Here is a 12,499-nt window from a genome sequence, read left to right as displayed (position 1 = left end):
AAAATGTTACAAGAACCGACTAACTTTGAGGTGGATTGACGAATACTGTGCTATCGACGCACCCTGACTCGTTTGCAGCCATTATGTCATGCACCATCTAGCGGTATATCGTATAAATCAAAGTTTCGAGTGGCTTTAAACGCGTCACTGGAACTTCCCTGGTAACCCGGAACAACAACAACAACACTCTGCCTCAAACTCAGAAGGAGAAAGTGTAGTGTGGAGAGAAATCTGGAAAATGAGGCAGGAAAACTGGGACTCAACTAGGACAGCTCAACAAAAAGCTGTCCTGGAGTTTTTAAAATGAACAACACATTTTAACAGAATGTAAGAAGTAGGTCAGAGGAAAAGTACCACCAGAGGGAGGCAATGCAACGCGATGAATGCAAACTGCCATAAAAGCCCGGAGAAGAAGAAGCACAGCAACAATTTGAAATATGACTCCAAGTTTATATTTATCTGTAGCTAAATAATTGTCGTTTCAAGCAGTTCATTTTCGTAGTTGCATGCCTTCCTGTGTGTTGAATTTGAGTGATGGGTTCTCGTATCAGAGCTCTTATGAGGGATGATGGACCTTTGATTCTGGACGGCGGACTAGCAACTGAGCTGGAAGCACAAGGAGCAGATTTACAGGTAAAGCATCGAAAATGGTTTAAATGTGCTTCGGACCATTAATGTGGGTCTCTCTTCTACCAGCTAGCATTGACTTAGCAGCCTTACTCCACAGCTCAATGTGCAAAATGCATCTATATGTTGTTGTTATTCCTTAAACAAATATTTTGGTGGTTTAATTTTTTGTATTGGTTATTATAAGTCTTGATGATTTAATATTTACAAGTCTTCTGCTCTTGAACTGTAAAGTAACTAGTAATTAGCATTCGTAATCAGACTCCTCTGGTATGAGTCCAATTTATCCATTATTACACTGACTTTTCTGTCCAAATCACACAGACAGACACACAAACACAAACAGGGTTGAAGTCCATATAGTTAATTTTTTTCACATATGATTGTGGGACAAGATAAAAACAAATATACATACTCACAGACCCCTCCCCTGCAGTAGTAATTTAAATCTAGCTTTCGGTCTAACAAATTCACATTTTGAATGATGCTGTGCATCTCACACAACCAGGGAGATCCACTATGGAGTGCCAGGCTTTTGCATACTCATCCTCAGACCATAAGAGATGCTCACTTCAGGTCAGTCCAAGTCCATCATCTGGTTGTTGAGTCAATAGAGTCTGGATATAAGGACATGAGAATCAAGTATAAAAATCAGATTTTAACAATATAACCAGATTCCTCCTCAGTGGAGCTGATGTTGTCACCACAGCTACATATCAGGCAAGTATTGCAGGTTTCACAACTCACCTGGATGTGAGCTCTGAATGTGCCAGAGAACTGCTGATATCTGGAGTCCATCTGGCCAAAGAGGCGGTGGAGAGATTTGTCTCTGACTGTCGTCCAACAGGTACAGAATTATTCTCTGATATTGTCTATCTGAGTTTTCTGTCTCTTTGCTCCGTAATACTATGTTGATGTGCTTTCCTTTTTCTTCATCTCTGAAGGGCAGAGACGTCCCTTAGTGGCAGGCTCTATTGGACCCTATGGGGCTTTTCTGCACAATGGCTCAGAGTACACCGGAGCTTATGCAGAGCAGATGAGTATTGAGGTGAGTGGCGATAGCAGTTTGAACTTTTATATATTTAGATCGTAATGTGTAGTGTGCTCTAGTCATCAGAATGTCCACCTGTTATGGACTATTTTATCAGGTGTCGTTGTCTTTCTTTTCTAAGGAGCTTAAAGCTTGGCATCGACCTCAGCTCCATTGTTTAACTGCAGCAGGAGCTGATCTCATTGCTTTTGAGACAATCCCAAGTCTCAAAGAGGCAGAGGCTTTGGTAGAGCTGTTGAGAGAATTCCCAAGCTCTGAAGCCTGGCTCTCCTTCTCCTGTAAGGTAACTGTTGCATGTGAAGGGTACAGCTAGTGCTGATCCACTACTGTATTAAAATGGCTCATGTTTGTAAAAATAAAAAACTCAGGATGGGAGGTGTGTATCAGATGGCAGCCGATTTACAGACGCAGTGCAGATGGCTAAGAAATGCTCGCAGCTGGTTGCTATAGGAGTCAACTGTTGTTCTCCAGCTTTGGTGGAGCCACTGCTGGACTCTGCTGTGTCCCTGCTGTGCCCGGATATGAGCTGGGTGGTGTACCCTAACAGCGGAGAAGAGTGGCACACTGAGAGGGGGTGAGCTGCTCCGTCAGGAGTTCTAGTTAACAACCACTGTGTTTTTTCCCTACCCATTAGATATATTTAGCACATTTTTTGCAAATATCTGTCTTAAGGTAATGTTACGACCAGTACTGTCCCAAGAAAATACTGAGGTTTGAGTCCTTAACACATCCAACCATTTCATATGTTTTTTGGATTGGATGAACAGGATGCATAAATGTTCCTCCTTTTCTTTAACATCAGGGACAATATGAGGAATTATCTTTTGAGATTTAATACATCTTATTCCTCAAGTGAGACAACATTTCTGTTTTCATGTAAAGGTGGTTACCATCAGCGAGAGCATCAGCCTCGATACTTGAGCTCAGTTGTAAATGGAGGGAACAAGGTGCTGCTTTGATAGGTAGGACAAACTGTTTTCTCTTCTATATTTTCTTTTCATTATGTTCTCTTACTAGCCTTTTTTCCCCCCATTAGGAGGTTGCTGTCGTGTTGGCCCTACACAAATAACAGAGTTACAACAACACTTCAAAGGAAGTCGGACATCTTCGGCCTCTGCAGTGTGACTGGACCAAAAATTATATGTTAATTGTTGTCAAGAAATACATCTGTTCTGGGAGCTTATAAAAAATTTAATCTATTGCAAAGTAACTAAACCACTACAACAAATCCACGCGAGTACACAATGACACTCGTGTCAGGTCAAAGACAAAATGGCTGCAAAAAGGTGCAAATAGTCTGATTAAATTATGTCTGTTCATAAACATGAAACTAAACCATGCAGTCTTCACTTCTTGTGGTTCACATTTTGTTTTCAGGTGAATGAGGGATTCCACAATCACGTCTGTACAGTCTCTTTAAAACTGTCATCATCTGCACAACTTGTTGAAGGTTTCACAAAACACAACAAAATGTCAGCTCCGTTCACAACACACTGACTTGACAGAGTTTCCACTTTACTAACCACTGTAAGGGCGCAACACAAGCTCACTTACTGTGCCTGTACAATGAATTATGAAAGTGCATCTTAACCAGAATTTACAGCAAACGTATCATTGTCATGTGCTTCCCAGACAGCACTAGTTGAACACGATGTGCACTCGCAAAGTGGAGTGAGTGGAAGATGACGTGACATAAATAAATTCTGAGAAACACGTTTGTGATTTCTGTTAGGATGAGATGAAAATCAATAAAAATGTAAGGACGCAGAATGTTCCATCTCTGGTTTGAACACATTGGTGGAAAAAATAATCGACCATTTTAAGTGTTGAGTCAATCAATGTCTAATTTGAAGCCATATTTTGACATTCGCTGTCTCTCTCAGTGAAGTTTTCATCTGTTTGAAAATGTCATGACTTTTAAGACTTAATGATCCAGTCAGATACCATCTGTGACCTGTACCTGTAAGGACAACTTACAAATAGTGAAGGTCAAATCATATAACTGTCACTCACTGTAAGATATTAATCAATTTAATATGGCTCAATTTTATAGCTGCCTGGTGCATCAGTCACAATTTAGAGATTTTTAAATTATGTTAAAAAATAATAATAATCTTTCCGAAATGAGCTCAGAGAAACAACAGATTGACTCACCAACACCATCTCATCTTCAACTGAGTAGTTGATTAAAAGTATTGCAAACTGTGTTACCGGCTTCAAGTAACAGTTAAGTTAAATCTAAATCTGATGTGATCTGATCTAAAGGAGAAGTCTGGTGATGTTCTATATTTTCCTCAATGATAACAAATATCATTAAAAATACCACCACCGCCAATAAACGTCTCCCGCTGCAAGTGTAGCCACGGCCTGGTATTTCTATATCTATTGTTTTAATATATTGTATAAATGAGCTACGCTATTTTGAATTAATCCCTCAGATTTATGCTGCAGGAAATACTCACTAGAGCACTAAATGTGATTAATCACAGCTGAAAATGGTCCCCTAACAAACTCACTGTTTACTCTTTCTTAATTAGTGTTTTGCTAAGATCATTTAGCTTTCTTATATTTATGACACATTTTTAGAGATTTGGGTCTTCAGCAAGATCCAGCTGGCTTGGAGTGAAGCAGTGAAGTGCCACAGTCGGGGCAGAGGTCAGAAAGTACAGAAAGATTTGAAATCTGTGAAAAGCAAAATACAGAACAATACCAGACTTTGAATGAATCTTAAGGCTACTGAACTGTGTTATTTTGTCCTCCCACTGCGTGTCCCAAAAAGCCTTTTCAGTCTGTGATGTCTTCTTCGAGGTCGCTGTCAGGGGAGCTCTTCTGCCTGTGCTCTGTGCTGTTCGACAGACGTTTCCAGCTGGTGTCTTTCTGACTTCCCATGCTGTGTGAGCGTCCCAGGTGCGTCAGGCGCTTGGATGACGTCCTCTCCTCTGTGTCCTCTGAGACATGTCCATGTGCTCGGTCCGTGTTCGAGTGGTGGAAGTCCTGGCGCAGGTTCTCCAAATTCAACGCCCAGGGGCCAAGCTTCTGCCAGTTCACCCTCTGGAAGGCCATGATGCAGTGCAGGTTTCCACCCACCTGTGAACCAGGGAGCCTCTTTTAGTACCAATATGTTTACATGAACATTTATAAGGATATATGTGAAAGGAACCTTTTTGGTTTTGCGGCGTTGGATCCCTCTCTCTGTGTGACGAATGTCCAGGTATTCTGGATTCTGTGTGTTGAGGTCAGTGACAATGTCCACCCATCTGAGAGGAGAAGTTTCGTGTTATTTAAGTCAACAGCGATGATCTCTGCAGAGACTAAACAGAAACACAGAGCTTACTTTTTACAGTGAATAGCAGGGTGTTTCCTGCTGGGCTCTCCAATTAGGATCCAATGCTCCATTTCATTTGTGGGTAGCGAGCCCCTTCACACAGCAAACAATAAAACTCATCAGTTTAGAAACACTTTAGAGCTGAAACGAGTTTAGGAACAGGTCAATCAATCAATTGAAAAAGATCCACCAATTTTTGACAATATTTTCAAGCAAATATTGTCAAAAATTCCTGTGTAAAATTTTCTGCTATCTGATTCAAATGATTACAAACTGAATATTTTTAGAGTTTAGACTGATAGCTGAACAGAACAAGGCTGAGGATGATGATTTAATTTCCATGAGTATCCATGAATCCTGCTTAGATGCCCCTTTTAAACTGTTATAGCTTTTTTGGGTGTATCAAAGTTGCAAAGTCCACAAAGGGAGTTGTTCACTTGCTCCTCAAATGACTGAAATGCCAGTACGCTATCAATACTTTTCGTGCAGAAATGAATGATGGTACAGGTTTACTACATAGCCTTGGTTTTTAAGGAGGCATCTTCAGCCTCAGGCTTTACTGCAGGGCTGATTGGGAGGCAGTTTGACATTTGAAAGTATTCCACTGATAGCTGTTAAAGTATAGTGCGAACAGAATCTGATAATAAGTATATGTAATTTGTTCAACTGAACCTCAGTCTGGTCTGCAAATACCTAACAAGTACAAGAAAGACAGGTATTTCAGGAGGAGTTATCTGAAAACCAACTTTAAAAACCTGCACGCAATAAAACTCAATCCATCAGTCACAGTAAGAACCACCTGTTATGAGAATTACCTGCAGTGATGTGACATACCTATAAGCCTTTGCTGCTTTGAGTGGTGTAGCTTCAAAGCCCACTGGGCAGAAGTAGTGGTTCTGGCAGTGGTAGATGTAAGCCATAGACTCATCCTTCAGCCCTTGTGTCAATTTCATCAGCGCTCCTTCAGCTATACAGATCAGAGTAGTTAGCGCTCTTCGTGAGCAGCGACACTGTGCATATTATCTCCTCAGGGACTCACCTGTTTCTCCTGCTGTTTTGTGTTTTCCGTGCGGTTTGTAGAGAATGTAGGAACAACCTCGCACTCTGAAGTTGTCGTTGATTTGTCTGAACCACCTGTAAGAAAAAAGCGATGATTGCACTGAGCTGCACACACTTCCAAGTGGAGTGATTTCCCGAGAGAGAGGAGCAGCTTGTGTACCGCATTAAAGTAGCGTTTCCAGTGAAAGGGCCAAACTTGATTTCTTCAAAAGGTGGCTGAAAACCCAGAATATGGAGAGCCTCCTCCTGGCAGATGGGTGGGAGACTGAACACAAATAAATGTACACTTATTAGGAAGTGCAATTTTAATTCAATAGAAAATATTAACTCAACTCATTTGGTACCATAAACGTTCAAAGATGAATGGCACCAAACAAAAGGGCTTTGTGTTAAGGAGTGAGTCATTGAGCACACTGGACCTATCACAGCAGTTTCTGGACATCAAATCCACTTAAACTGAACTGACTTGAACTATTATGTGGTCATCTGACTGTATCATGAGGTGTATTTGAAATCTGAATCTGAGGACAATGAGCTGCTCACCTTCCTGCACCCAGTGTGCTGTACAAGAAGTTCCAGCAGGACACCAACGAGGAGATTCCACATGAAGTCTTGTACTGGGGACGACTGATGCAATACCTGGAATGTACAAATCCACAGAAGGGTCTCACATTTACTATGTCAGAAAAGAGAAGGGAGGGAATCATGTTGCTAAAGGCTGATATAAAACTTACTTCACTTTTAAAAGGAATAAATGCAACATTACCATCTCCTGAGGTCAAGCACTTTTCTCTGTTTGATTTCCTCCAGGGAAGCATGAGGAGGGACATCTTGCAGGTTCCGGCTGGGTCTGTCTGAGGACTTCATCTTTTTGATCCCGCTTTTCTTCACGTTGCCTGAAACACAGTGTTAGTCACTGTAGCATACAGGTTCGTCAATTAAAAACAGATAAATCTTCATAAAAGGAATAGCAGCTTTGGGAGATGTCAGAAGTCAGAAGTAAATATAAATAATTCAATAATTACGTTTTGTTTTTTTCTTACTTGTTCTTATTTTTCTAGTAAGCACGACATCAAAGTCTGCCGTATCAATCTCCCAGGCCAGAATAGGCTTGGTGTTGCCAGAGGACAGTTCCTCCATGTCACAGTCCCCGTCTGATCCCACATGGGCCGCTCCAGGCTGACTGGCATTGAAATCTGCAGAGGATTGGGGCTTCCCCAGCGCGGGCCCATCATCCTGCTTCTTCTGGACCACATCCCCGGCTGCATTTGGAGGGCAGTACACCGAGGCGGCCTGGTTGAGGAGAGCATAATCGGAGCAGACTGTGTAGAACTTCTCTCTGGAGTGAGTCACTGGGCAGGTCCAGGGCAGGTGCAGCTCGGCGCTGGAAGCCCTCCTCACTCTGACAGCATCCTGGGCCAGAGAGCTGATCAGACCTCGGTCCCCCCCAGCTCCGGTGGACCTTTGCAGCCCTGATGGTTCTGTCTGCCCAGACAGGCCTGCACCTTGACCCGAAGTATTAGGCATTGAACAGCCACTTGTGTGATGGGTGAGAGAACTGGCTGAGGCTGATGATGTCTACCTCCCCTGGGAAGGACAGCAAAGGCTTTTTAAGGGACAGACGTACAATCAGAGGGAGATGTCTCAGCACTGTGGACTCACAGCCCTGAGCGTCACTGTCATTAGGCAGCATCACTTCACCTTTGACCTCTAACAGCTCACCTCCTCGAAGTGGATGTTGTTGTTGGACCTGAACTAACCTTTCACCTGCGAAGCCGCTGACGGACACAGCTACATCAGGGCTGCGCTGTAGTTACGTTCATTCCTCCGTCATTCCGTGAGCAGCGTCTCGCCGCGAAACTGGCCGAGGAGTTGGCAAAACGTCAAACTAACAACACACGGGAAAACCTGGGAGGACATTAACCTTTAAACTGTTAAACATTGAACGTCGCCCCGCTGAGCCGCAACGTCTTCCTGTGTAGGATAAACGGAGCGTACCATTCTGACTAAGAAGGGGGTGTAAAAAAAAAGAAAAAGAAAAATGAGAAGATTACATAAAAACACTCAAGGGAGAAAAAATATAAAACGATAGTAACAGTAATATTTCAACGTACTTTTATGTCCTTTACTTAAATGTCATTTCTAAAACGTGCACGTGTTTTTTTTTCCTGCCTTCCACCCACCATTGTGGGGAAACAATGAAATGAGCCGATAATATAAGCCAATGAGAGCGCCGTGCTGCTGTGACGCTCCGAGGCTGAAGGCTGGAGGCTGAAGGTGAGTGAGGCTCCAGGTCCTGAAAGGGGAGAAAGACAACTCACAAAGAGCAAAATAAACCCACACTTAGTCAGTCATTAATGCAGTAACGTGTAGTAAAGTGTTCTTCTGTCTGCTGATTTGTTTTTTGTTTTTTTTTGTTTGTTTGTTTGGTTGTTGTTGTTTGTTGTTTTTGGTCTGTATGAATTGCAAATTTTCCCCACAGAGGAGCGAATAAATGATTATCTTATTTACAGTAGTAAGAAGGAAATGCACCTAGTAGAAAGACGAGGGCCCCATTAATCAATGGGCAAAATTTTTGAAGGTTAAATACTCATTTACAAAGCCCCAGATAGTGTGGGTGGATCAGTGAATGGGCCCAGACGCCTCTGGATCAAAGTCGTGTTTGAAATGATTGTTTTAGTATTTCTGTCAATGTACACAACTTTAAAAAGCATAACAGCTTGAAAGACACAAAAATTGCCCCTAAGACATGTATAACTGTCAGTGTGGGAAGCAAAATATCTGAGATGTAAAATGGGCCTAAAGAAACACAATATATGGAATCAATATAAATAATGGGTGTGACTTCAGAGAAAAGGGAAATGATTAAAAATCCTTCTTTATAGTCATTTTGTTTCTCATTCAGTCTGAGCGTCTGGTGGAGGCCCACTGTCTTACAATCAGCCTTCTCACCTCCAAAACAGATCTCCTCGGGCCTTCCCTTGATCTATTTCTGTTGGTTTGTTTTTTCCTTTGTATGATCACAACATAAAAAATGAATACAGGAAGAACAAAATGAAACGCATCTTTAAAAAGGTACAAATACTCTAAAGTACAATAAAGAAAAAGTAAGCTAAAAACCTGACGTCCAACAGAGAGTTTTTTCTTAAGACCAGGCTGTGCAGATGCTTCCTTCCTCCAGTGTGGGAGAGGAGCTGTACATGCTTATCTCTGACGCACATCTCTCTAAATGATTTTAAAAACTTGAAGAAGAAAGTACAGCTGAGGAACCGCAAGCCTCTTGATTATTGATTAAATTATACTTGTAAGTTTATTCTGAATTAGTTTAAGTGAAATAGTGGAAGACATGGTGGTCGCTGGAACGTACACTTTACGTCAATCTCAGTTTTATTCATTGTTCTTGTAAAAATATTGGTGAACTGTGGGAGTTTTAGTTAAGAAGGAGAGCTTCATCTGGCCCATCAACCAAACAGCCATAAAATGGGTTTCTTCTTTGTTTTGTTTTTGTTTTTTTTTTTTATTTTTCACAAGTTTGGATTTTACTGAAAACCATGGCAGAGAAGCTGGTGATCATCGACACCGACTGCGGTATAGATGACGCTCAGGCGATCATGATGGCCCTGACAGCACCTCACTTTCAGATCCTGGGAATTACCTGCGTATTTGGGAACACTACAGTCGAGAATGTGTGTCAAAATGTTTTGAAGGTGCTCTCGGTCTGTGAGCGTGAGGAGGTACGTTTACTATAGCTATGTGTAAATAATGTTTATACCTGAACAAATATGACCTATTTACTGTATATGACCTACATACACTGTAAATGCATTCATTTTTATTATGTTCTCTTCTTCAGGAATGGATTTGAAAGACTGACTTTCAGAGTACCAGGAAGTCAGTGCAAAACAAAAAAAAAATCATGCCATGGCAGTTTAATCATTGATAAGATCTAGTTTGGTTGGTGTTATTCTCAGAGGACCATAACACAAGCTGTTGAATGAGTCTGGGTGATCAACAGACTTCCCTCCCCCTCAAGGGATTTTCCCGGTGCAGACGCTGAGGACTTTTGCTTAGTCTGATGCATGCAAGATATGACCCACATTACACAAAACTACAAGGCACATTTCTTATCACGTTTCTCATCAAGGATCCAACTAAAGTAGAATAACCAGGTCCAAAGAAGTAGAATCAATAGATGGAAATCTTTACCATTTTCCATGACTGGACACGTTGATGTTCTGAAGCTCTTATAAAACTGCATTGTCATGGAAATGTGTTCACAGACAGAGCAATCGAAACTGGGAAGAGGGACTCCTGCAGTGCCATGTCCTCGAGAAACGTACTTATTTAGTTCAGGGGAAATGCAATACCTTTGTAAAGACATGGAGGTCATTTATGGAATTTCTGGAGGGGTAAGATTTCATTGCAGCCTTATAGTCTCCCGTCTCCAGTCCCCTTTTTCTTTCTCCCTCAAACGCCCTGATGAGAAACAACCAGTAACACACAACAGCGAAAACATACTACTAAAATACATACAACTAAAAATGAAAATGTCAACATACGTTTTATTAGCGTTTTAACCAATGGGATTTTAATAACTTTTTTTTAGTCAACAAAGGCCAGATGAAATAAAAATTTAATCACACAGACTCCCACATTGCCCCAATTTCGTATAAGAAATAGGAGTCGGAACAGGAAATTTAAAACTGCACTCTGGAAAAAAAACCCCACAACATTCTGTATTATTTGCCTGGTTCCTCAGATCTCCTGTATGTTGTCCTGGTGACCAGTTTTGGCATCACTTTGCCTCCTTTAAGATTAAGATTAGGAAATTAGGATCATTATGTCAGTTTGCAGGGTAGTATTAACTGAGAGCTCAACCAAAAACTAAAAATGGAACTGCAGAACTATTTTTTGATTCAACATGGACTACGTTATATTTTTGTACTGAATAAAAAAAAAAAACCTGGATGTTAAGGTTTACACTTCCGCAGGAAAAAAAATCTTATGATTATAATCAGAAAATGTCTTATAATTATGTTTGACTGCGTGTATGTCAACAATTTCTACTGAAAGCTGACAGAATAAGCGGAATATTTTGTTTTGCAGATTCCAGTGTTTCGAGGTTCTGCTGTTCCTCTGGTTGGGATCAGTTCATCTGGTGACCACTTTGGAGGTGATGGACTTGGAGATGTTATTAAAGACAAAGATCCACAGTGGGAGGATAAAATCTCAATGGAGCATGCAGTCAATGCAATGATTCGACTGGTATCTGAAAACCAGAACCAGGTGAGACACCTCTCTCGCCTGTCTGCCATTTATTCGCTGCCTGCTGCTCTGCTGCTGTTGTGTTACTCGCTCTCCTCCCACAGATCTCCCTGGTTGCCCTCGGCCCGCTCACTAATCTGGCACTGGCTGTCAGGTTAGATCCATGTTTTCCCCAAAAGCTCAAAGAGCTGTACATTATGGGCGGCAACATGGAAGGTAATACTGTAATGTGATAACAGAGTTTGTAGTTTGTTGCTTTGTATAACTCACCTTTGTCTCTGTAGGAATAGGGAATGTGTCACTATGTGCGGAGTTTAACTTTGCCATGGACCCAGAATCTGCCTATGTTGTTCTTGAAGACTTTCTCTGCCCTACATACATTGCGTCGCTTGAGTACTCGTGCAGAAACTCACTGCCATGGGTAAGCTGTGTAGAGCTAAACAACACAATGCGATGACTGTCTCATTTTAAACTGACATCAGCAATTTCACTTCTTCAGGAATTCTTTGAAGAGTTGATGAATCAGGATGCGCCTGCTGCACGCTTCATGAAAACAATAACATCTAAATGCTGGGCCTACTCCAAAGAGGCCATGAAGAAGAGGAGAGATGTGCACTTTGGCCCTGGCTTTGTCTCTTATGATTCCTATGCAATGGCAGCCTGCGTTGATGGCAGCGTTGTAACAGAGAGCATTCAATGTCCTGTACACGTGGAGCTGCAGGGTTCAATCTCTCGGGGCATGATGGTACTGGATCGCACAAATAAGTTGAAGAAGAGTCACTGTGTGTATGTTATGTCAAAATGTGACACTACCAAACTTAGTCAGTTACTAATGGAGTCTCTTAGACAACCACGAAATAAGCAACCTGAAAAATAAATATCTTATTCAGACATGACAAGTAAAAAGGAACCAAATGATGAGATTAGAAACAGGTTTAGATGCAGCAGGGCTCACCGAGTCATATGAATGAAATGTCACAGCCTTCCCGTAAACAACCGGGAGAGATTTTGGAGGAGAGTGTGAGATGTCCGATCAATAATGCAACAAATCAGGGAACCTAGCTTGAAGAATGGTCCTTTTAGAAGAGAATCCACAGACTTGAACCATCTAGACCAACTTTGGAAAGGTTTTATATATATATATAAAACCTTGCGATCTGATATGTGTGGAA

General features: G+C 41.5%; 3 protein-coding genes across 7 annotated transcripts; 2 read left to right on the top strand and 1 right to left on the bottom strand.

Moving 5' to 3' along the window:
- The first annotated feature begins 229 nt into the window (after window positions 1–229).
- On the top strand, window positions 230–3,975 carry LOC115042604 (homocysteine S-methyltransferase YbgG). Of its 4 annotated transcripts, none has more exons than XM_029500946.1 (8): window positions 230–633; window positions 1,136–1,203; window positions 1,302–1,474; window positions 1,572–1,675; window positions 1,803–1,961; window positions 2,047–2,252; window positions 2,561–2,640; window positions 2,715–3,975. In XM_029500946.1, the coding sequence occupies exons 1-8, from the start codon at window positions 535–537 to the stop codon at window positions 2,801–2,803; spliced, it is 978 nt and encodes a 325-aa protein (XP_029356806.1). In that variant the 5' UTR covers window positions 230–534; the 3' UTR covers window positions 2,804–3,975. The 4 variants fall into 4 exon arrangements, with proteins under 4 accessions (XP_029356806.1, XP_029356808.1, XP_029356805.1 ...); XM_029500948.1 differs by having other exon boundaries at window positions 1,348–1,474; window positions 1,800–1,961; window positions 2,715–3,973; XM_029500945.1 differs by having other exon boundaries at window positions 1,800–1,961; window positions 2,715–3,971.
- On the bottom strand, window positions 2,655–8,024 carry LOC115042603 (basic immunoglobulin-like variable motif-containing protein). 2 transcript variants are annotated; one of them, XM_029500943.1, is made up of 10 exons: window positions 7,785–8,024; window positions 7,106–7,649; window positions 6,829–6,958; window positions 6,606–6,701; window positions 6,223–6,327; window positions 6,043–6,137; window positions 5,838–5,970; window positions 5,013–5,096; window positions 4,839–4,935; window positions 2,655–4,765 (listed from the first exon to the last, which is right to left on the bottom strand). In XM_029500943.1, exons 2-10 carry the CDS (start codon window positions 7,587–7,589, stop codon window positions 4,463–4,465), a joined length of 1,527 nt encoding a protein of 508 aa, XP_029356803.1. In that variant the 5' UTR covers window positions 7,590–7,649; window positions 7,785–8,024; the 3' UTR covers window positions 2,655–4,462. The 2 variants fall into 2 exon arrangements, with proteins under 2 accessions (XP_029356803.1, XP_029356802.1); XM_029500942.1 differs by having other exon boundaries at window positions 7,823–8,024.
- Window positions 8,025–8,330: 306 nt separating this feature from the next.
- Window positions 8,331–12,424, top strand: LOC115042438 (inosine-uridine preferring nucleoside hydrolase). The gene is made up of 6 exons (XM_029500669.1): window positions 8,331–8,339; window positions 9,594–9,796; window positions 11,169–11,348; window positions 11,432–11,543; window positions 11,612–11,748; window positions 11,827–12,424. Exons 2-6 carry the CDS (start codon window positions 9,614–9,616, stop codon window positions 12,202–12,204), a joined length of 990 nt encoding a protein of 329 aa, XP_029356529.1. The 5' UTR covers window positions 8,331–8,339; window positions 9,594–9,613; the 3' UTR covers window positions 12,205–12,424.
- Window positions 12,425–12,499: the final 75 nt, after the last annotated feature.

The sequence above is a fragment of the Echeneis naucrates genome, chromosome 4, assembly GCF_900963305.1.
Source record: "Echeneis naucrates chromosome 4, fEcheNa1.1, whole genome shotgun sequence".
NCBI classification, from domain to species: domain Eukaryota; kingdom Metazoa; phylum Chordata; class Actinopteri; order Carangiformes; family Echeneidae; genus Echeneis; species Echeneis naucrates.
This window is presented reverse-complemented; position numbering and strand designations above follow the sequence as displayed.

Bases quoted from the DNA above. Each gene is read 5' to 3' on its own strand.
- LOC115042604 (XM_029500945.1), top strand. From the start codon at position 535: ATGGGTTCTCGTATCAGAGCTCTTATGAGGGATGATGGACCTTTGATT. The intron at 634-1,135 runs GTAAAGCATCGA...TCACACAACCAG, and splicing joins CACAAGGAGCAGATTTACAG to GGAGATCCACTATGGAGTGC. The intron at 1,962-2,046 runs GTAACTGTTGCA...TAAAAAACTCAG, and splicing joins GGCTCTCCTTCTCCTGTAAG to GATGGGAGGTGTGTATCAGA.
- LOC115042603 (XM_029500943.1), bottom strand. From the start codon at position 7,589: ATGCCTAATACTTCGGGTCAAGGTGCAGGCCTGTCTGGGCAGACAGAA. The intron at 6,328-6,605 runs GTGAGCAGCTCA...ATTTGTGTTCAG, and splicing joins AGCACACTGGGTGCAGGAAG to TCTCCCACCCATCTGCCAGG. The intron at 5,097-5,837 runs GTATGTCACATC...TGCTGTGTGAAG, and splicing joins AAAGCAGCAAAGGCTTATAG to GGGCTCGCTACCCACAAATG.
- LOC115042438 (XM_029500669.1), top strand. From the start codon at position 9,614: ATGGCAGAGAAGCTGGTGATCATCGACACCGACTGCGGTATAGATGAC. The intron at 11,349-11,431 runs GTGAGACACCTC...CTCCTCCCACAG, and splicing joins TATCTGAAAACCAGAACCAG to ATCTCCCTGGTTGCCCTCGG. The intron at 11,544-11,611 runs GTAATACTGTAA...TTGTCTCTGTAG, and splicing joins TATGGGCGGCAACATGGAAG to GAATAGGGAATGTGTCACTA.